This window comes from Mytilus trossulus, chromosome 3 (assembly GCF_036588685.1).
Source record: "Mytilus trossulus isolate FHL-02 chromosome 3, PNRI_Mtr1.1.1.hap1, whole genome shotgun sequence".
NCBI lineage: Eukaryota > Metazoa > Mollusca > Bivalvia > Mytilida > Mytilidae > Mytilus > Mytilus trossulus.
In genome coordinates, this window is record NC_086375.1 from 28969431 (window position 1) to 28993138 (window position 23708).

Sequence of the window (23708 nt, forward strand, 5' to 3'; positions counted from 1 at the left end):
ATAAGCATGCAATAACGTGTGTTAATCATCATAGTATATATTGGGATTCCATGTTATAATTTCTTTATATATTTTTTATTGATTAACGAGGCACTTACTTTTACATTGTCCTAGTTTTGTTCTCACTAAACCTTTGTTGCATCTACATTTTCCTCTGAAACATCTTTCATTGATCTTACATGTTCGTTTACACCCTGAAAGCACGAAATAATGAGATTATAATAATCGTTTACCCAAACGAGCTTGTTTACATATAAATGTCAGCCCTTAGTTAAGTTGTCATGTATTTTGTGCATCGTATCTAATGACATATCTCTCTTTACGGTATATACACCTAGAGAAATGATATTATGAAAAAAACGTGAGTTATATATATGTCCCGAACCATACGCGTATGGTCATGACCATATGCGACACTCATATGGTCCGACCTTACGCTTATGGTCGGACCATACGAGTATAATACTTGTTTGGTTTGGCCGGACCATATGAGTATTTGGACCATATAGTTTTTTTTCAAATTACATTATACACGTTTCAATAATACAAAAACTTTATCTAAAAAAACAGTTATAGTTACATAACAGTTTATTAATTTTATAATCCAAAAACAACGTAAAAACTAATAATAGTTATCAAAAGTACCATGATTCTAATTTTATACGCCAGACGCGCGTTTCGTCTAAATAAGACTCATCAGTGACGCTCAGATCAAAATAGTTAAAAAGCCAAATAAATACAAAGTTGATGAGTATTGAGGATCCAAAATTCCAAAAAGTTGTGCCAAATACGGCTAAGGTAATCTACTCCTGGTGTAAGAAAATCCTTAGTTTTTCGAAAAATTCAAAGTTTTGTAAACAGAAAATTTATAAAAATGACCATATAATTGATATTCATGTCAACACCGAAGTGCTGACTACTGGGCTGGTGATACCCTCGGGGACGAAACGTCCACCAGCAGTGGCATCGACCCAGTGGTGTAAATAGTTATCAAAAGTACCAGGATTCTAATTTTATACGCCAGACGCGCGTTTCGTCTTAATAAGACTCATCAGTGACGCTCAGATCAAAATAGTTAAAAAGCCAAATAAATATAAACATAATTCTATTTATTTTATTGACAACAATATAATTTAAACCTATCCATTTTTTTTCAGTGACCATAGTAAATATACCTTTTGGTTTGCATTTCCCACGGAAACTACAAACAAATCCACTCTTACACTTTGGTTTGCATGGTGTCTTTGCTAAAAAGTATAAATTAAGATTTAATTATTTAAAAACACAACAAAACATAAGCATGCAATAACGTGTGTTAATCATCATAGTATATATTGGGATTCCATGTTATTATTTCTTTATATATTTTTTATTGATTAACGAGGCACTTACTTTTACATTGTCCTAGTTTTGTTCTCACTAAACCTTTGTTGCATCTACATTTTCCTCTGAAACATCTTTCATTGATCTTACATGTTCGTTTACACCCTGAAAGCACGAAATAATGAGATTATAATAATCGTTTACCCAAACGAGCTTGTTTACATATAAATGTCAGCCCTTAGTTAAGTTGTCATGTATTTTGTGCATCGTATCTAATGACATATCTCTCTTTACGGTATATACACCTAGAGAAATGATATTATGAAAAAAACGTGAGTTATATATATGTCCCGAACCATACGCGTATGGTCATGACCATATGCGTACACTCATATGGTCCGACCTTACGCTTATGGTCGGACCATACGAGTATAATACTTGTTTGGTTTGGCCGGACCATATGAGTATTTGGACCATATAGGTTTTTTTTCAAATTACATTATACACGTTTCACTAATACAAAAACTTTATCTAAAAAAACAGTTATAGTTACATAACAGTTTATTAATTTTATAATCCAAAAACAACGTAAAAACTAATAATAGTTATCAAAAGTACCAGGATTCTAATTTTATACGCCAGACGCGCGTTTCGTCTAAATAAGACTCACCAGTGACGCTCAGATCAAAATAGTTAAAAAGCCAAATAAATACAAAGTTGATGAGTATTGAGGATCCAAAATTCCAAAAAGTTGTGCCAAATACGGCTAAGGTAATCTACTCCTGGTGTAAGAAAATTCTTAGTTTTTCGAAAAATTCAAAGTTTTGTAAACAGAAAATTTATACAAATGACCATATAATTGATATTCATGTCAACACCGAAGTGCTGACTACTGGGCTGGTGATACCCTCGGGGACGAAACGTCCACCAGCAGTGGCATCGACCCAGTGGGGTAAATAGTTATCAAAAGTACCAGGATTCTAATTTTATACGCCAGACGCGCGTTTCGTCTAAATAAGACTCATCAGTGACGCTCAGATCAAAATAGTTAAAAAGCCAAATAAATATAAACATAATTCTATTTATTTTAATGACAACAATATAATTTAAACCTATCCATTTTTTTCAGTGACCATAGTAAATATACCTTTTGGTTTGCATTTCCCACGGAAACTACAAACAAATCCACTCTTACACTTTGGTTTGCATGGTGTCTTTGCTAAAAAGTATAAATTAAGATTTAATTATTTAAAAACACAACAAAACATAAGCATGCAATAACGTGTGTTAATCATCATAGTATATATTGGGATTCCATGTTATAATTTCTTTATATATTTTTTATTGATTAACGAGGCACTTACTTTTACATTGTCCTAGTTTTGTTCTCACTAAACCTTTGTTGCATCTACATTTTCCTCTGAAACATCTTTCATTGATCTTACATGTTCGTTTACACCCTGAAAGCACGAAATAATGAGATTATAATAATCGTTTACCCAAACGAGCTTGTTTACATATAAATGTCAGCCCTTAGTTAAGTTGTCATGTATTTTGTGCATCGTATCTAATGACATATCTCTCTTTACGGTATATAAACCTAGAGAAATGATATTATGAAAAAAAAACGTGAGTTATATATATGTCCCGAACCATACGCGTATGGTCATGACCATATGCGTACACTCATATGGTCCGACCTTACGCTTATGGTCGGACCATACGAGTATAATACTTGTTTGGTTTGGCCAGACCATATGAGTATTTGGACCATATAGTTTTTTTTTCAAATTACATTATACACATTTCAATAATACAAAAACTTTATCTAAAAAAACAGTAATAGTTACATAACAGTTTATTAATTTTATAATCCAAAAACAACGTAAAAACTAATAATAGTTATCAAAAGTACCAGGATTCTAATTTTATACGCCAGACGCGCGTTTCGTCTAAATAAGACTCACCAGTGACGCTCAGATCAAAATAGTTAAAAAGCCAAATAAATACAAAGTTGATGAGTATTGAGGATCCAAAATTCCAAAAAGTTGTGCCAAATACGGCTAAGGTAATCTACTCCTGGTGTAAGAAAATCCTTAGTTTTTCGAAAAATTCAAAGTTTTGTAAACAGAAAATTTATAAAAATGACCATATAATTGATATTCATGTCAACACTGAAGTGCTGACTACTGGGCTGGTGATACCCTCGGGGACAAAACGTCCACCAGCAGTGGCATCGACCCAGTGGTGTAAATAGTTATCAAAAGTACCAGGATTCTAATTTTATACGCCAGACGCGCGTTTCGTCTAAATAGGACTCATCAGTGACGCTCAGATCAAAATAGTTAAAAAGCCAAATAAATATAAACATAATTCTATTTATTTTAATGACAACAATATCATTTAAACCTATCCATTTTTTTTCAGTGACCATAGTAAATATACCTTTTGGTTTGCATTTCCCACGGAAACTACAAACAAATCCACTCTTACACTTTGGTTTGCATGGTGTCTTTGCTAAAAAGTATAAATTAAGATTTAATTATTTAAAAACACAACAAAACATAAGCATGCAATAACGTGTGTTAATCATCATAGTATATATTGGGATTCCATGTTATAATTTCTTTATATATTTTTTATTGATTAACGAGGCACTTACTTTTACATTGTCCTAGTTTTGTTCTCACTAAACCTTTGTTGCATCTACATTTTCCTCTAAAACATCTTTCATTGATCTTACATGTGCGTTTACACCCTGAAAGCACGAAATAATGAGATTATAATAATCGTTTACCCAAACGAGCTTGTTTACATATAAATGTCAGCCCTTAGTTAAGTTGTCATGTATTTTGTGCATCGTATCTAATGACATATCTCTCTTTACGGTATATACACCTAGAAAAATGATATTATGCAAAAAACGTGAGTTATATATATGTCCCGAACCATACGCGTATGGTCATGACCATCTGCGTACACTCATATGGTCCGACCTTACGCTTATGGTCGGACCATACGAGTATAATACTTGTTTGGTTTGGCCGGACCATATGAGTATTTGGACCATAGGTTTTTTTTCAAATTACATTATACACGTTTCAATAATACAAAAACTTTATCTAATAAAACAGTTATAGTTACATAACAGTTTATTAATTTTATAATCCAAAAACAACGTAAAAACTAATAATAGTTATCAAAGGTACCAGGATTCTAATTTTATACGCCAGACGCGCGTATTGTCTAAATAAGACTTATCAGTGACGCTCAGATCAAAATAGTTAAAAAGCCAAATAAATACAAAGTTGATGAGTATTGAGGATCCAAAATTCCAAAAAGTTGTGCCAAAAACGGCTAAGGTAATCTACTCCTGGTGTAAGAAAATCCTTAGTTTTTCGAAAAATTCAAAGTTTTGTAAACAGAAAATTTATAAAAATGACCATATAATTGATATTCATGTCAACACCGAAGTGCTGACTACTGGGCTGGTGATACCCTCGGGGACGAAACGTCCACCAGCAGTGACATCGACTCAGTGGTGTAAATAGTTATCAAAAGTACCAGGATTCTAATTTTATACGCCAGACGCGCGTTTCGTCTTAATAAGACTCATCAGTGACGCTCAGATCAAAATAGTTAAAAAGCCAAATAAATATAAACATAATTCTATTTATTTTAATGACAACAATATAATTTAAACCTATCCATTTTTTTTCAGTGACCATAGTAAATATACCTTTTGGTTTGCATTTCCCACGGAAACTACAAACAAATCCACTCTTACACTTTGGTTTGCATGGTGTCTTTGCTAAAAAGTATAAATTAAGATTTAATTATTTAAAAACACAACAAAACATAAGCATGCAATAACGTGTGTTAATAATCATAGTATATATTGGGATTACATGTTATAACTTCTTTATATATTTTTTATTGATTAACGAGGCACTTACTTTTACATTGTCCTAGTTTTGTTCTCACTAAACCTTTGTTGCATCTACATTTTCCTCTGAAACATCTTTCATTGATCTTACATGTTCGTTTACACCCTGAAAGCACGAAATAATGAGATTATAATAATCGTTTACCCAAACGAGCTTGTTTACTTATAAATGTCAGCCCTTAGTTAAGTTGTCATGTATTTTGTGCATCGTATCTAATGACATATCTCTCTTTACGGTATATACACATAGAGAAATGATATTATGAAAAAAACGTGAGTTATATATATGTCCCGAACCATACGCGTATGGTCATGACCATATGCGTACACTCATATGGTCCGACCTTACGCTTATGGTCGGACCATACGAGTATAATACTTGTTTGGTTTGGCCGGACCATATGAGTATTTGGACCATATAGGTTTTTTTTTCAAATTACATTATACACGTTTCAATAATACAAAAACTTTATCTAAAAAAACAGTTATAGTTACATAACAGTTTATTAATTTTATAATCCAAAAACAACGTAAAAACTAATAATAGTTATCAAAAGTACCAGGATTCTAATTTTATACGCCAGACGCGCGTTTCGTCTAAATAAGACTCATCAGTGACGCTCAGATCAAAATAGTTAAAAAGCCAAATAAATACAAAGTTGATGAGTATTGAGGATCCAAAATTCCAAAAAGTTGTGCCAAATACGGCTAAGGTAATCTACTCCTGGTTTAAGAAAATCCTTAGTTTTTCGAAAAATTCAAAGTTTTGTAAACAGAAAATTTATAAAAATGACCATATAATTAATATTCATGTCAACACCGAAGTGCTGACTACTAATAAACGATGCCAAAGTTAGTTTTCATGGCTGGTTACTGCCATTGACTCGTAATAAAAAATCGTTAATGACTATCGGTAATGACTATCGGTATAAAATATGTTTACTATGAATTTGAGAAAATCGTAAAATTAACTTTGTGAAACTTCTTATTTTTATTTAGCTTATCTGTTTATTATAATATAATTATACAATTAATTTACCTATACGATAGTGTCTTTTTAAGGATCGGACAAACCGTATGAAAAATTTAGAAGAATTAAAAGTAAACTGTAACAGAGTGTTAATTACCCCGACCATATAAGTATATATCCATATGGTCATGACCATACGTGTATGGTCCAAATACTCATTTGGTCCGGAACATATAAAATATTGTTTACAAATGTACACTTTAAAACGTAAAGAATATCATTATCTTCTAATTATTAACTGTCATTCAGCACAATACATTTTTTTTAAAATGCATTTAATAGGGTACACTTCTGTCAAATGTTAAGGAAGGGCTGGTACTCTCTATATTAACACCGCCACATGTTGAATGTGTCTTTACCCAAGAGTCAAGAACTTGCAATTCATGATCAGTGATGGTCGTTTGTTGTTGTGTTACATATCTAGTTTTCGTTAATTATTTTGTACATACATAAGGCGATAGTTTTCTCCTTTGCACATGTTACATTGTCGCTTCGGTCGCAATAAATTATAAAACGTGTTGTTTTCCATTTGTTAAACATTTGATTTTTCGGGACCACTTATTGCGTACTATGCGGTATGCGATTTGATTAATGTTGAAGGCCGTTCAATCTCATAAAGCTGTCTCATTGACAATCATATCACATTTTATATTTTTATATTTACATAAAAAAATCTTTAGCTTTAGGTCTATGGATAGTTCTCTAATATGCAATCATGAAACGTCCGCCTATTTGCAAAATTCCTTCTTTTACATTTTGTAATTGAAGACCATACTGTTATTTTATATCGTGAAATGCATTACTGTAAAATTAAAAATGCATTTTTAGCATGATTCTGTCCGTATCCTGTTTTATTCCTACATCTGTATCAATTGGTTTCTTGTGGACGGTTGTCTCGTGGGAAATCATCTTCTTTTTTTTTTATATTAACCACGCCCATCTTTTTGGTACATAAATCTAAATCATGAATTGTATATACCTTTTGGTTTGCATTTTCCAAGGAGACTACAAACAAATCCTCTCTTACACTTTGGCTTACATGGTATCTTAACTGAAAACAAAATCGATGATATAACAAAAATAATGCATTTATATCTTATAAAAAACTGGGTTGATGTCTCTAACTTTTTTTACATTTGATCTTACACTTTTATCACATACTACAATCACAAAAAAAAAAATAACAAAATATGTGTTTGATAATATATACATCGCCTTCAGTTCAGGGAATCAAAATTTAAGCCCGAAATTTCATAGTATATACCCTGTCTGAGACCTGAATAATTATATAATATATCCTCAATTAACCTCAATTGCCTAAAACAATGTAAAACAACAAAATACAGATCAAGTTCGAATTTGGTGTTGCGTCTATTTTACCGTTCTAAAGGTATGTCTTTTTAACTTTATATTTTATCGGGGAGATTATCTGTGTCCAATTTGCACATTCTTCATTTAGTTTTAAATATAATAAGATGATAAAGCTTGTTACATTTATCTAAGGTTGAGATACTTACTCGTACATACTCCCCGTTTTGTTCTGACCGAACCTTTCTTGCATCTGCATTTTCCTTTGACACACCTTTCATTGATTTTACACGTTCTATTACATTTAGCTACAAACATAATAGGACTGCAAGTTTTTATTGGGCACAAAATATTTTCGTCAATCTGGTAAGAAAAGAAAATTGCCAAAAGCTTACCAACTCCTTCACACGCAGAAAAAAAAACAATACAAAAAGTTTTGCGATAAAAACAGGGAAAAAAAGGATACTTTTGATATTAATTTCAAAATGTATGTTGCTTTTGCGTATTGAACTTATTTTGTAGAAACAACTTTACTATATATATACTAATGACACATCAACTTCCGAATAATTATTGATTAAACAATAATTCTTACATTAGTATTGACACTACAGCTCTAATTTGGTAAGTCCATGTAAATCCTTGTCGACCAACCAGTTCTAATATTTTGGAAGTGAATGCGAATTCCAAAGTTGCTTTGCCGTCATGATTTTTCATTTATGATTTTCCCCCGAGAAGTTATAAATATACAAGCAAAGGTCTGTAAGTGAAACATTTGATCTGGTAATAATTTCAAGTACATTTCGGGGAGATTTAAATACTATGGTACATTGAACGATTTATTTTGAATGTCTACTACTGATGAGGCAGTCCTTCAGCTTACTTTTAACATTAATTATCTCCGTAAACGTATTAAGTTTTTTTTTGTCGTGTTTACTTTGCTTCATCCAACACTGATCAAGCTCTGATATATTGAATGTTTGTTAAAAAGAAAATTAAAAAGCTACTTTTAAAAATATTTTCAATGATAAGTAATGATATGTACTGGTAAAAGGAATCAACGTTTGATACATTGTATGCGTCAAAAGTGGGTTTCAAATGTATCCATATATGGAACGCTCCAAAAAATCATTTACAAATCAAAAATGTATAAATACGTAGAACGGGTAGGATCTTAAAGATTAGACAAATTTCTCATAAAACAATTTTTGATATCCTACCTCAGTAATAGATTACCTTAGCTGTATTTGGAAACCTTTATGGAAAATGATGGTCCTAAATACAATGTACTCTTTAACTTAGTACTTTATTTTGCCTTTTTGCCTTTTTTTATTCGAATGTCACTGATGTGTCTTTAGGAGATGAAATTGTGTTATCTATGATCAGTTATTTGCATGAATGAAGGAGTCAATATCATTTTCAATGCAAAACAATCATAACCGTGTTAGGTTAAAGTCAGCTGTTGATGAGTAAGTTCTAGGGGAATAACGAACACATTTTTTGTCTGGGCAGGAGTACTGGACAAAATCAGCAAACAAAATTTGATGAAATTGGGAATGAAAACGGGAAAAGGTGTCAACAACCCGTCCAAAGAGCAAAAAAACAGACGAAGGCTAACAATATATTTTAGACATAGTGAGAATATCGCACCGGATTAAGATGGCCCCTTAAAAATAGCAAACTCAAAATGTTAATATACTTACGAGTGCATACATTCACACCATTACCCTTGAATTTCCTTTTACAGATACATCTATATTGACCTCTTCTAAGACGACATTTAGCATTGTGATGACAAACTTGGTTTCTAACAACAGTCAAAGTCGGTTTCCCGTTTTCACTGGAACACTTGGTTACAATGGTGCAGTCTGCTGAAGTAAATTGCTTTCCAAGCTGAAAATAAAATAATGATGAAATCAAGTTGATTCAACAAAATCTGATTGAATGGAAAGAACATCAGTTTCTTATATGCTAATCCAAAAATTACATATCCCTTTAATCGTAATTATATTTCATTTTGCAAAAGTTTAACGCCCCTCTGCATTTATACAAAATTTTGGGTATGTCCAATGAGACATCTTCGAAAAAAGACAATTCATTAACTATGCAGATGGTCGTTTTCAGTCTTATCTTGATCACTAGAATGGTACAGTTTTGTATCTTACTCACGTTTTTATACTAAGACAATCTATAAATCTGCCTATGACCAACTTTAACTAGCAATTTACTTTATACAAGTATACATATACGTACACGTACATGTAAAAGACTTTGATATTACCAGTCCAAAATAGATTAACGTATGTATTGGTATTCATTTGAATACGGTAGGTTTCTTTCCGACGCAGCTCATATACATAGAAAGTTGTTTTCTTATCTTTTTTTTTATTATCAAAAATGAATCGCAATACATATATATAACCTGTTTTTAAGTAGTTGCCGTTTGTTGATTTGGTTCAAGAGTATTTCTCGCTTCTCATTTGTTTACAGATTCAACCGTTATTTTTCCTGTTTGAAATGTTTAAACTAGTCATTTAGGGGGCATTTCGACTTGCTATTCAATGTAAGCCAATGCCTTACGTCAAAGGCATTGCTATCAACTATAATGGTTTATTATTTTCAAGTTGTGTGTCTCATTGGCACGCACACAACATATTCTTATATCTTTATTAACACAAGTGAACATACTCTAAACGAATAAAATGTATCTCTTAAACATTTTAAATACACAATCGATTAGATAAGGGATAAATAAATTAAGCAACAGTAGTATATCGCTATTATATGTTAAATTATTTTAGAAAGTCAACTATAACTTTGAACAAACAAAATTGTCGCCAAATAGAATAATGTGCACACGCAGGTAGGGGGATAATTATTTGTTGTAAGGTATCAATTTTTAATCGAGAATGGAAACATTTTTTGAGAAAATAACTAATGTTGTTGTTCACAGTACGATAAACTATGTATTATTTATATGTTTACATACGGGATAGTATTCTCCCTCTGGTCCTCGACATCCACATTGTTCTTTGGGCACACATTCATTTCCACTAAGAATAAATCCTTCTTTACATTGACAGCCTTCAGTATTTGGTAATCTGCATGTAAGTGGAGCATCAGGGTCAACACACGTTGCTGGACATCCACTGCCAGAAGTACTGTATTCCATATTCTCTGGACATGTGAGTGCTAAAAAATGGAAAATTGCTACAAATGTATTCTAATGTTCAATACAAATTCAGGTATTTCCGAATCTAAATTTTATTTTATCATAAAGCTATTGCACACTGACTGGCATAACCTTTGAAAGTTTATTTCGGCGTGTGATTAAGCCGTTAATTTCTAAAAGAAAATAAAGTTTCACTTTTGTTTCTTGAAATTCATTAAAAAATATATCCCCTATCGAACTAATAACCCTGATATTGAGATCAAGGAACGGACATAGTATTAAAGTAGGATCTAATCGTATACATACTACACAAATCTTTTCTTCGCCAAGTTATTGATAATCCCATATCTTCGCATTGTTCTGCGTAACCCTCCAAAGATTCACAAATGAATCGTTCTAGTTCCGGTGATCCTGCTAGACTACAGTAATCATATAAACAGGATTCATATAAATCGTTGGCCATATCCATATCTTTTTTCGCACAAGACATGAATGGACTTTTGTAATTTTTAGGATTCAATAAACCACAGTATTTGTCGCTAGCAGCTTTTTTAGACACTTCTGCAGAACATGGATCTTCTGGTACAGGACCAACAACGCACCTGCAATAGCAGTCGATCACTCATTGTTTAAAATATTATTAACATGATTAACACTCATTTTGATTTAATATAATAGAACAAAATGAAAGAACGTTCAAGTAACCGTACTTAGGTAAGGTTTTGGGAATTTGTTTTCAGATGTTCGGACTCCATGTTTTTCCCTGCGATACAGGGAAAACTTTTTTCCCATTTGGTCCCATAACATATTTCCTCAGCATATAAGACTTCAATAAAAGGTCATTTAACCAAAGTATAATGTTCAAGTCCGAGTTTGCCTTTTGTCACATTTTTTAATCAAATGTCTCGAAAAGGAGCCCCATAATCGATCAATATTCTAAGTTTATTTTGATCCTTAACAAGACCTCGTCTGTCTTATATAATGTGTATATTTAGTTTTGCCTAAAATACATCCTTAAAACGACAAAAGGGTATATTAGAAAATAACAAGGAAGATATATAATTCCTTCTAAAACCATATAGCTGCATGTCATTATAGTATACATAAAAGTTATGATTAGCCTGGTCAGAATGCCTTTTTTCTTCCGTGCTATGTTGTTTATAGTATTGTTTGTTCTTTCTTCGCTTCTATTGTTTCAACATTGCATTGTTAGTTTCAAGTTTAACTTTTTTGCTCTCTTTTCATCATATCAATTCCTAGTAATAAAGTGTATTTTGATGTTTTACCATTTTAATAGACAAAAAAGAAGATAAATTAATATTGAGATTTTATAAAATGGATAAGTTGCAATTACAGCAGTATAAGGCACTTTGCCAAATAAAGGTGAAATTGTTACTTTTGCATTGACTTACTTCTTATCCTTTGATTCATAGATTCCTGGTACTGTATAGCTTTGTCCGATTAGTTCGAATTTGTCTTTCTTGAGACTAACATCCTCGCCAGTTGCTGTTCTGAAATCGTCTTTCTTGCCGTTGCAATCACCACAAAGACCAGAGACAATTCCCGAATACGTCTTTGGAACGGATACTGCCACGGTACCGGCACCATTCCATGTAATCAATATGTTACATTTTGTTTGCAGTCGTACATATCTACCAGATGTCGTAATTTCAAAGTTTGTACAGGAGTATGGAGTATAGACTTGAACGTCATTAACCTTTTGATAAATAGAAACATTATAACATTATACAAATATGATTAGCAAGATAAATATTAAAAAAACAACAACGAAGGAATCATTTACATGTACCAACGGATCACATTCGTATGAGATCAATGAAGAGCCACCAATTGTGGAAATGTAAATCTGATGTTGGTACCTTGATTTTCATTACACCCACTAAGTATAAACCTCAGTACTATATTGATCACATATAAACCCCAAATGTTTCTGTTGTTTCGTTCTTTTTCTCTTATTGTTGATGTGTTTCCCTCGGTTTAAGTTTGTAGTCCGGATTTGTTTTCTCTCAAAAGATGTATGACTTTCGAACAGCGGTATACTACTGTTGCCTTTATGCATGTACCTGAAAACCAGAACTTAACAATCACAATCATATTATCTATAATTAGGTATTTGGTTCCTCAATGCTCTTCACCTTCGTAGTTTAGTTGGCCTTTTTAACTTTTTGGATTCGAGCGTCACTGATGAGTCTTTTGTAGACGAAACGCGCGTCTGGCGTTTATACAAAATGTAGTCCTGGTATTTATGATGAGTTTTTTTACAACCACTGGGTCGATGCCACTGCTGGTGGAGATTTATTTCCCCGAGGGTATCACCAGCAATTATCATTGATGTTGTTATATTTATAAATTAACTATTTACAAAATTTTGCATTTTTGAAATACAAAGGTTTTTCTACCACCTCAGGCATACATTGCCTTAGCTGTATTTAGCAAAACTTTTATGTATTTTGGTCCTCAACTCTCTCAGTGCTCTTCAACTGCGTAGTTTATTTGGCCTTTTTTTACTTTTTGGATTCGAGCGTCACTGATGAGTGTTTTGTAGACCAAACGCGAGTCTGGCGTATATACAAAATTTAGTCCTGGTATCTATGATGAGTTTATTTAGTTCCATGACCGAATAGACAGAACGTGACTAAAATAAGCTATTTAAACTTTTAAAAGTAAACCGTTTTTCATTTCCATTAAAAAATCAGTTACTTACAAATACGAAGTTCTTTTTATCTAGCCGAATTGTAGCATCTGCTAACTTGACCAAAACATATTGTGTATATGAGACTTTTGTGTTTGCACCACGGTGTTCATTCTGCACTTGAACTTCAAAACCACCACATTTGTCATTGGATGTTGATTTGACCATGGTATAAGAACATATTCCCATAAAGTGAATGACTTGTCCATCAAAACTCTTATAATGTGGATCTCCACTAGCAATACAGGTACAGGTTCCTGTAGTCAAATAGTCAAAAACAAAACGTTCAAAGTTATTCTGTTATAGCATTACCTTATAATTAATACCATACACAGAAAACATGTTACTTCATTGAAAATTAGTTTCCGGTATGATCGTACATTGTATTTTTTTCCCTATTTTTCGTTTACTTGCGTTTACAAGTTCATTAAGATATCATGCTTTTACTAAAAAGGTTATGTTACCTGCATGAGCTATGCCTTGATATAAATTCAAGTGCATTATTCATAATCACACCAATCATTATAAATTTATATAATTTAAATCATGGCACCAACGCATTGGCAATTTGTGTTTACGGTATTCTAAATGTATGCCTTTTAACGAGTTTTGAAAATATGAACGTTCCTCAATTTGTTTGTCTTCTCACCATAGTAGTTTTTTTCTTAATATCCAAAAAGATTGATCTATTACCGCATTTTTTTTTTATTTTTGTTTTTTACAATACAATGATGTATTTATATGCAGTTCTCGACCTTTTTTTATATTTAACGCCATAAAAAAATTTGAATGATTAAGCACTTCCCTTTCCTTGACTATCTGTTCTACTAAATATATAAAATGATAAACTGTATACCTGTGCAGCTATTTACACCGTCTCCGACAAATCCTTTTCTGCATACACATCGACCTCTCTGACATTTGGCATCTGGATGACAAACACTAGATCCACATTTTGGTCCTGTTGCTATTGAAAACATAATTACTTTTCAGTAGCTTAGTGGATTCATTAATATTCGTTGGGTACCAATTTTCGGGGATTTCGAGGATACAGGAGAACCACGAATTCAAATGTTCAACGAATAACAAATTTGCTAAAGGAATGAGTGTAGACTTTGCCAAAACCATGAAATTAAATATCCACGAATATGTAAATTTTCCTCAAACCACGAAAATTGGTACCCACGAAAATAAATGAATCCATTTATAACGTCTTTAATACTTCTGAAATTAATTTACATGTATATTGAAAGTAATAACTGATAATAACTAATGATAAGAGTAAACATGTTATTCATATATTTTATTCAAATATTCGACGTTGTCTGTATATTCCCTAGTATTTTTTACTCTCGTCGAAAAAGATAATTTCCTATCAAAACTCTTGTCTTTCTATAGAATTCAGTCAGAAAACATTATTTTTACACCTTAGTAACCTTCAACACTTAGCTACTGTTAAACATCTAAATTATGGTATCAACAGATGATCGTATTCTATGTACTTATCATTATTACTAATCACTTCTCATTTTCATAGATGGTTGTTTTAAAAATAGTTTAAGTAAAAAGTAATCAATAACCGATTTCAATATATATACATTGCTGTTTTTTATTATTTTTTTCTTAGATTTAAATAAAGTTTAAAAGTTTTTGGCTGTCTTTTGAGTTATAAATGTAACCCTAGTATCTTTTGCCACTTTTTTTGTATGAACACAAACTGAAATAAATAAACATATCACAACATATGAAGCAAATTGCCAAATAAACATGATAAATTTGACTTTATCCATTCTAAACAGTTTAAGAAATACCTTCGCAGACGTATCGAACAGTAACGTATTTGTATGTTCCACCACAAGGATCGCCGTACAAGCCGTTATTTGCTGAGATCATGCATGATTTTATTCCATCACAATTCTTTCTTATTATAGGTAATGGTTTGTTAGATGAACATGATGTCGTTTTTACTCTTGGGTCTTTACATGTGCTCATGTCAGTTCTCCCATATGTTGCCTCTACAATTCGTATCGTTTTCTTCCTTGGACATGATATACTACCTTTTAAACCCTCGCATATTACTTTCTCTATACCAGTTTCTGGCTTCCCTTTGAAAACAGATATTTTTATTATTTAAATCTACAAAGTATAAATCACAATAATTGTTTGTTAATTGTATTTTTAATAAATAATTTACATGATTAAGGTGGTGTCTTTCGCAGTCCTGAATAGTAAAAAACAGAGAATCTAAGTTCAAGATTTTCTATCAAGTTAGCAAAATATGATTGAGGAATGCAGATATATCTAATATGAATTTTCATTATAAGAATATAACTTATACATATTTATATTTTAACAAGTGTAGATCATTTTTTTTTTTTTTTTAAATGTTTTTAAACTGGCATTTTAAGGGGAGGTAACTCTAAAACAGTGCATTTTTTGAAGGAATCTACACGGATTTTCCCATTTTGTATTTTAGCCGTAAAAAACGGACTGTGATCCTATCTTTTCTTTTTATATTCTCAAAGCATTGTCTGAAAGTTATCTTTTCCTAATTTATTTTACTATTCTATCATTTTTTTTAGTTTCTAATCACAAAACGGTGTTTTCTCACGTATAATCCACACAAAATTTGTCATTTTGTCACAACCTGTACTTGAGAAAATGCACGGTGACCTACCATTTTGAATATATTTTTGACCTTATATCAATAGATACTACGTTTTGGCAAAGTATGAACAAATTCTATCATTGTTTTTTAGACTAAAATAAAAATAATATAATTTGTTTATGTAGATGATGTTGAGGATAAGTTTCCCAACCCGTGTTTTAACAAGTTTATTAAAACTTATAAAACAGCTGTACCTTTGCATTTTTTTATTCCATCTCCTTTGAAACCTTCTTCGCAAGCGCAATCATAAACGCCATTGAGTAGTTTACATTGTGCATTCCTGTGACATCTTATTCGTCTGATGACTTGCATTTTTGCGTTACCGAATTTAGCTACGCATTTGGACACCGTCCGACAATCTCTAGATGTAATTTCTGTATTAATCTGATTGCAAAAAGTAGAAAATATTAGGTTCATGCATTTCAATTTTCAAACGAAACCGAAAATTGATATATCGAACACTCTAATGAGTTTAGAATTTCAATTAAGAAATAAAAAAGATAGTCATATTTAAGTTTTTTTTATATCCAAGTCCTATGTTTTACGCGATAGATGAAATTGTGTACTTAGTACATGTTCAATCATAACTACTAAATTAGGCTGTACTTAGTACATGTTCAATCATAACTACTAAATTAGGCTGTACTTAGTACATGTTCAATCATAACTACTAAATTAGGCTGTATAAATAATGGCATTCCATACCGAAATGAAAGTAACAAGTCTTTCCATTTAAACAATATTAAAGTTAAAAATATTATGTTTTATAAAAATATCTCATTTAAAATGTTGAAAATTCAAAACCATTAAGACATGAACTGTGCAAGCCTTATTTAGCACGCTATTTAGGTTCGTAAATTCTTCTTGGTTCGGTAATAGTTATCAGTCTGATGAGTATTTATCCCCCCCCCCCAAAAAAAAAATATCAGCTTTATATATTTTATGCGTTATAAAATTAATCAACTTACAGGATAGTAGTCACCGGTAGGTAGCCTACAACCGCACTGAGCTTTTGGTATACATGTGTTGTCACTGAGTACAAATCCCTTTTTACACTGACATCCTTCTGATGGTGGTAGTTTGCATGTTTTGGGGGCATCTAAATCTACGCATGTGGCTGGGCATCCACTTACAGAGCTACTGTATTCCATATTGTCTTCACATGTAAAAGCTATTTAAAACAAATAAAGGTAGTCGGTCGCATATTCAGAAATAACATCATGCATGCCGGATTATTATGTATTAAAAAATAAAATGTATAGGTTTATTTTGCACAAATTTAAAAATTGAACGTTAATGATATTTTAGTGTAGAAGCAAAGTTTAGCGTCTTGCGTCTCTGAAATCATAAGAATCAGATTGTGTACAAAACATCTTGATTAAAATTAATTTGGTTGGTTCGCTTTTCATCAAGTTTTGAACAAAAAATCACTGCGACCCTCTGACCAAAAAAACAACAAAAAAAACACTTTATCGGAGAAATTTTATTGGATATACATCAATGTGACAAACACTTATTTTGATCATTGACAAGCTTAATCTTTCCGCAGAATAAAAAGTGATTTGTAGAGAGATCTGTACCACCTTTTACAGTTAATTCTGACAACATTGTTTTTCATTTTACGTATACACTTGATTAAAATGTTTGAATAGCATACTCACGACAAAATTTTGTTGTTCTCCATGATATATCAAAACCCATGTTTTCACATCTTTCTTCAAGGCCTTCAGCAGCTTCACAAACAACTGTATTTAATATGTCTGGTTGGTCACTATATGCACAATAGTCATATATGCAACTGTCATAAATATCTTGAACTAATGCCATGTCTTCTTGTGAGCAATCTCTAAATGGGCTCCTAGAGTTAGATGGGTTTAACCGCCCACATACGGTGTTTCTTGTTGCTTTGTTTCTCAGTGTTGGCGTACAAGGATCCGGTGGTGCTGACACACCACACCTAAATTGAAAAACACAAGTCGGCATAAACACAAACTTATAAGAGTTTTTTATAATTTATAAAAAAAGAAATCAATGAATAAATATCTATACAAAAAGAAGTTAAATAAAAAATATCAAACTTAAAAAAAAACCATTATCCAACAGAAAAATCAAAGGTCAAACCAATCAAACGAATGAAAAAAATCAAAGTTCAAACTCATTAAAGACATTGAAAACAACTGTCATATTCCTGAATTGGTACAGGCATTTCTTTATGTAGACAATTTTGGAAATTCCTAGTTTTATAGCTAGCCAAATCCATTACTTACATAGAAAATAGCGTTTAATACAATACATCCTATCAATATATTCAATATTCATGTAATACACAATTGTATATTCGCCAATGACGAAATAATATGGCAAACAATAGACAAGAGAAAAAAACAGAGAGAAAAAAACGAAGAAAAATCATTTGATGAAGCAAAATGTTTTTAAATCTCGTCTCATCTAGTCTACATGTATTCTTGTGTCATTGGGAACACACATTCTACTACCAATTAGGCATTTAAAAAGGTTATATATATATATGTATGGAAAACGTTTGTTCGAACATTATGTATTATGGCCAAAAACGGTGTTAGCCTTATATTTCTTTGTAGATATTCATTATTGATTCGTGCTATTGTGTTAAGTTCCGATTTTTGAAATGTTTTTCCTAGATTGCTACATGTAGTGATTTTACCCAAAATCTCCTTTATGTATGAATGTAAGACTTGTACACTTACTTTTCACCATTGCCCTCTATAATCATGTAACTTTCACCAATAAGGGTAAACTTGTCCCGTTTTGTGCGCACGTCCAAACCATCTTTTGTCCTAAAATCATCTTTAATACCATTACAATTCCCACACAAGCCAATTAAATTCTGGCTAAAATGACTTGGTACCGATATGGTTGCTGCACTTCTCCCGTCCCATGTAATAATGACGTTACATGTAGTTTTCAGTCTTACGTAACGTCCTGATTTTATGATACTGAAATATCCAGTTTTATATGGTAGATATCTTTTAACTCCATCCACCTACAAATCATCAAAACAACGTAAAAATTGACTAATATTTGTATTTGATTATAGAACTATGTTATATATTAAAGGAATGATAACAGCTGTTTGTGTGGTTTTGTTCTAGTTCAGTTCTGTTTTGATGCATTGTAAACCATAAAACAACATATGCATTAGTGATATAACAAAAATGTATATTCATTCTTGTTGAGGTTTTCATTTTTACAAAGTAAATAAACTCATAATAGATTCCATCAATAAAATTTGTATATACGCCATACGCCAGACGCGCGTTTCGTCTACACAAGACTTATCAGTGACGCTCGAATTCAAAAAGGTTAAAAAGGCCACATAAGTACGAAATTAAACTGCATTGAAAACCAAAATTCCTAAACGTTTTGCCAAATACAGCTAAGGTTATCTATTCCTAATGTAGAAAAGCCTTAGTATTCCAAAATTCAAAAGTTTGGTAAACAGTTAGTTCATACCTATGACAATATCAATGATAATTCAAAAACAATAGAAATTACTTTTGTTACCTTTTTGAGGTCAATTATACTGAAATTGCCCCAACTTATTTCATCGATCTCTTATGTGTTTTCATTTTTGAATATTTACATCTAACAATTTTACACCTTCAGTAGCTGACTGATTTTAATAATTTTGAGACAAACGGGATAATTTTAGTGTTTCAAATGTAGGCTTTTAATTCTATGTAGCTACATACCGATAACGCAAAATGTCAGAATATATACCGATTTTCAATAGCTAATGATTCCTATCATTCTTTACTCGATAAAGGGTTACTGACCACAGAGAGGCTTCTGGACCAAGGGTTTCATGATAAAGTTATGATTATCATGTTGTCAGTTTTAACGGCGCAATTTCGAGTAAAAGTCATATCATCGAGCAATATTTTTTTACCAATTTGTATTTGTATGAATTACAGGAGCATCTGGTTCCATCCCCTGTTTTAATTGTTTGTTGTGGCTTGTTTTGCCTTTGCATTGTCTGGTTACATCCACTTATAGGTTTGAGTAACCCCTTTGCATATTCTGCCTCTTTTTTACGCGTCTCTGTTTTGTAAAAGGTTTTGATTATGAACGATTCTCAGATGCCTCGAGTTCTAGACAAATAATTTTCGATGCATCTAAGTTAAAATAAAATAAGATGTGGAATGAAAAAAACAACTATCAACCAAAAACCAGATAACATTAATGCACCTATCTGTAACTTAACTGTCTTCAACTATAATAAAATTCCGTACATCCTCCGAATAAAAAAGACAATACGTACAAATATATGAGTTCTTGCAGTTATTGACAGCTAGTTCAACGGAAATAACAACTAACAAACATTCATGAAAAAAGACAAACAGCCCTATGTCTATCGAACCAGAATCGTTTTAATCCGGCCTATTTGTGTCTTGTTAAAATGTATGAAAAAGAGTTGAAAGATACCAAAGAGATTTTGACATGGCAAAACAACAGTTTATAAAACACAACGTAGAAACCTAAAGACTTAACAATACAACCCTATCCAAAAACCAGTGGTAATCGTGAGGAAGTGATATACTAGTAATGCAATCAATGCTAATAGTAATGTGTTAACTTGTTTGTCTTTTAGTTGTTTGGTAGACTTTTTTCCATTACGTTGTTAGTTTAACATTGTCATTTCTGTTTTCTTTTGGAGGAGTACTTATCTAACTCATGTGCAATGCTTTCTTAAATACATAATGAATAATAAGATATTACCTTGACAACTTTATTCTTCAATAAGTCAATCTGTGTGTTTCTGACAACTACATGAACAGATCTTGTGTATGAGACACGTTTGTTTCCTCTGTTTTCATTCCTGACTTGAACATGGAATCTGCATGTACTTTTTGGATTTACATATTGGGACAAGGTATATTTACATGTTCCCATGAAATGTATCATTTGTCCGTCAAATGATCTGTAATGTGGATCGCCGCTCGCTGAACATGTACAGCTTTCTGGTGATAAATTACATACAGAACATATCAATATTAAAACAGACAAAATATCAAATTATCATACAGTTGTTAAAATCACGTTTTAACAAATTGTCGTTAATAACTTTATGAAAAATATAGTAATAGTTATCAAAGGTACCAGGATTAAAATTAAATACGCCATAAAACTAGTCAATGTAACCGTTACATGAACATACACGTTATCTACTAGATACTAGTTTCCATTAATAATATATATATATTGTATCCATTTCCATCTCTTATAACATTTTTTTCATAATACTCTAATAACATTTACCTTGATCTAAGAATTTCTAATATTTACATATTGTGAGTTGTCTCGTTGGCATTTATATCCCATTTTCTGATTTCTTTTTAACATGTTTAACTATCTTTCTTTCTTTTTAAATCTCACTACCTTCGGTTAAAGTCTTATATAATTTGAACTTTTATGCATTAACTACACCATCAGTACCCGTAAGTCCACTATGATAGTGAAATTGTCATCCTCAGATGTGAACAAATTTTGTTTTTTTGAATTCAAAATGTCTTCAGCTGATATACACTTACAGCTGATTGCATTGAGAGTGTAGGAATAACTTATATCTTTGTTTAACCGTAAAGTCATTATCAGGTTAAGTAATCTCAATTTGAATACGTCTAGTCATACAGACAGGTAGATTGTTTATCAGTCGAACTAGCCGACCCTTAAACGAGGGTGTTTTACCGTACCTAACAATACTTTCACTATTCAGCTAGCAAGCAAGCTAACCAAAGGTATTCGATATGCCTATATATACTCATTGCAATTGGCTGTAGCATGATGCCCTGTTTCATATAAGTAAACGTTACTTACTGGAACAAACGTTGATGCCATCTCCTGTGTATCCTCTTTTACATCTACATCTTCCTTTCTGGCATTTACCATTTTTGTGACATTTCCCCTTACAACTACCTGATTTGCCTGCAAATTCAAATAAAGCGTTATTTATCTATAATTACATAACTTCGTCCATCCAAACCCATTATAGTACGAAATGTGTGTTAACATTTAGAAATTAAACTGAAACATCCCCTCAAGATCAAGAGTATACATTTTGTTTATTGTTGATGGCCGTAATTATCATCCACGACATTTGAATTCAAGGAAATACGTATGAAATATCATAGGTGTTACGAATGAGTTCTGCCTCGTTGCAGGCTCATTTATAAAGTCCTGAAACATGACTTAGTTTTATTGAAGAATATATCATAAAGAATAAGTGTACATTTTTAAATAGAGAGAATAGTTTTATGAAGCGATGTCGTGCAAAACTTCTTTCGTAAATACAGTAGGAAGTAAAATATAGTCGAGAACTAATTTCCGTTAGTCTTTTAGGAATAATGTGTAATTTATAATAGACGTCCCAAAGAAATGACTTTCTTGTTACAAAACTCATGTAGAAGTGAAAATAATCTTTACAATGTTAAATGTATTCAAAAGAGCTGCTGAAATATGTTACAGCTGTAAAACAATTCTTCCATTATTTTACAAAGCGAAGCGTAGGTCAAAGAAAACTCGAGAAAAAAATTCTCCCCTCTAAAACAAAAGACATTCAAGTTGTTAAATCACTACAAAGAAAAACTATACAATGAATTGTCAGCACCTATCCGTTATCAGGAAAATTGGAGACTCTATTATATATATTAACTAAATGTGGAAGATGTGTTTCTAAGCAGATATTTTATAAACAAATTAGCCAGGAACAAACGTGTTTTTTTTTCTTAAGAGAAAATATTTTTGGCAAACATAAAACAGAAAAAAATACCTTGACATGGAAATGACCATGTTCCAGTAGCTCCCCAGCCTGTAGATATTCCAATATTTCTTATTTTTAATGGATTAGAAGTATCTCTCCACTGCATGATTTTCTTTCCACGTCTGTTCTCTACTCTGATTTTCCCTTTATTCCATATAACCTTGAATGTTTGTAATTTATTTGAACGAAGCACTTTTCCCTTATATTCCGATAAGCTTCGGCCTTGTTTCTTGTCACGGACTACTGACTTTGAGTTACCCCAACCACCTAGTACTAACTCATACAATGGATCCTTCTCATTATTGGAAGACATTAAGGCTAAATGTGCATCATTTTTAGCCCTCACTTTGAACTTGAAAGTGTAACTGTCAGGATTATCTACCCTGATGCCATAATCTGAGAGTAGTTTGTATTTATACTTGTTTGACGTTCGAATTTTCTTCGCCGATCTACAACCTAGAAATATTAATGTACAAAATTGCATGACAAAGTTCTATAAAAATTGCGATAAATATTTTTAACGCTATGCAACACATGTTAAACATTCATCAACTCAAACCGATCACTAGCATGATATTATAATTAGCGCATACATTTTTGCTTCATACAATGTATAACAATACGGTCATTCAGATTTATTAAATTTGGGCAATTAATAAAATAAAAGTAAATTTGAGTGATATAATTACTACGTTTAAAGTTACAAATCAAAGGTCATCATATAGGAAAACAAACAGATAACGCCGTAC

The 23708-nt window shown here is 31.8% G+C and overlaps 1 protein-coding gene across 1 annotated transcript in view; it reads right to left on the bottom strand.

The window, feature by feature from the left end:
- The window catches only part of LOC134710626 (zonadhesin-like), a 58361-nt gene that overhangs the window by 12267 nt on the left and 22386 nt on the right, over positions 1-23708 (bottom strand). Inside the window, exons 23-47 of the mRNA XM_063571008.1 lie at positions 22969-23415; positions 22017-22124; positions 20919-21160; positions 18887-19182; positions 17822-18117; positions 17129-17331; positions 16355-16544; positions 15304-15597; positions 14349-14459; positions 13505-13749; positions 12192-12496; positions 11086-11381; positions 10597-10799; positions 9311-9500; positions 7817-7915; positions 7279-7350; positions 5280-5375; positions 5063-5134; positions 3986-4081; positions 3769-3840; positions 2688-2783; positions 2471-2542; positions 1393-1488; positions 1176-1247; positions 99-194 (exon numbers count right to left, since the gene is read on the bottom strand). Coding sequence (XP_063427078.1) covers positions 99-194; positions 1176-1247; positions 1393-1488; positions 2471-2542; positions 2688-2783; positions 3769-3840; positions 3986-4081; positions 5063-5134; positions 5280-5375; positions 7279-7350; positions 7817-7915; positions 9311-9500; positions 10597-10799; positions 11086-11381; positions 12192-12496; positions 13505-13749; positions 14349-14459; positions 15304-15597; positions 16355-16544; positions 17129-17331; positions 17822-18117; positions 18887-19182; positions 20919-21160; positions 22017-22124; positions 22969-23415 — 4365 coding nt within the window. The remainder of the gene's footprint in view (positions 1-98; positions 195-1175; positions 1248-1392; positions 1489-2470; positions 2543-2687; positions 2784-3768; positions 3841-3985; positions 4082-5062; positions 5135-5279; positions 5376-7278; positions 7351-7816; positions 7916-9310; positions 9501-10596; positions 10800-11085; positions 11382-12191; positions 12497-13504; positions 13750-14348; positions 14460-15303; positions 15598-16354; positions 16545-17128; positions 17332-17821; positions 18118-18886; positions 19183-20918; positions 21161-22016; positions 22125-22968; positions 23416-23708) is intronic.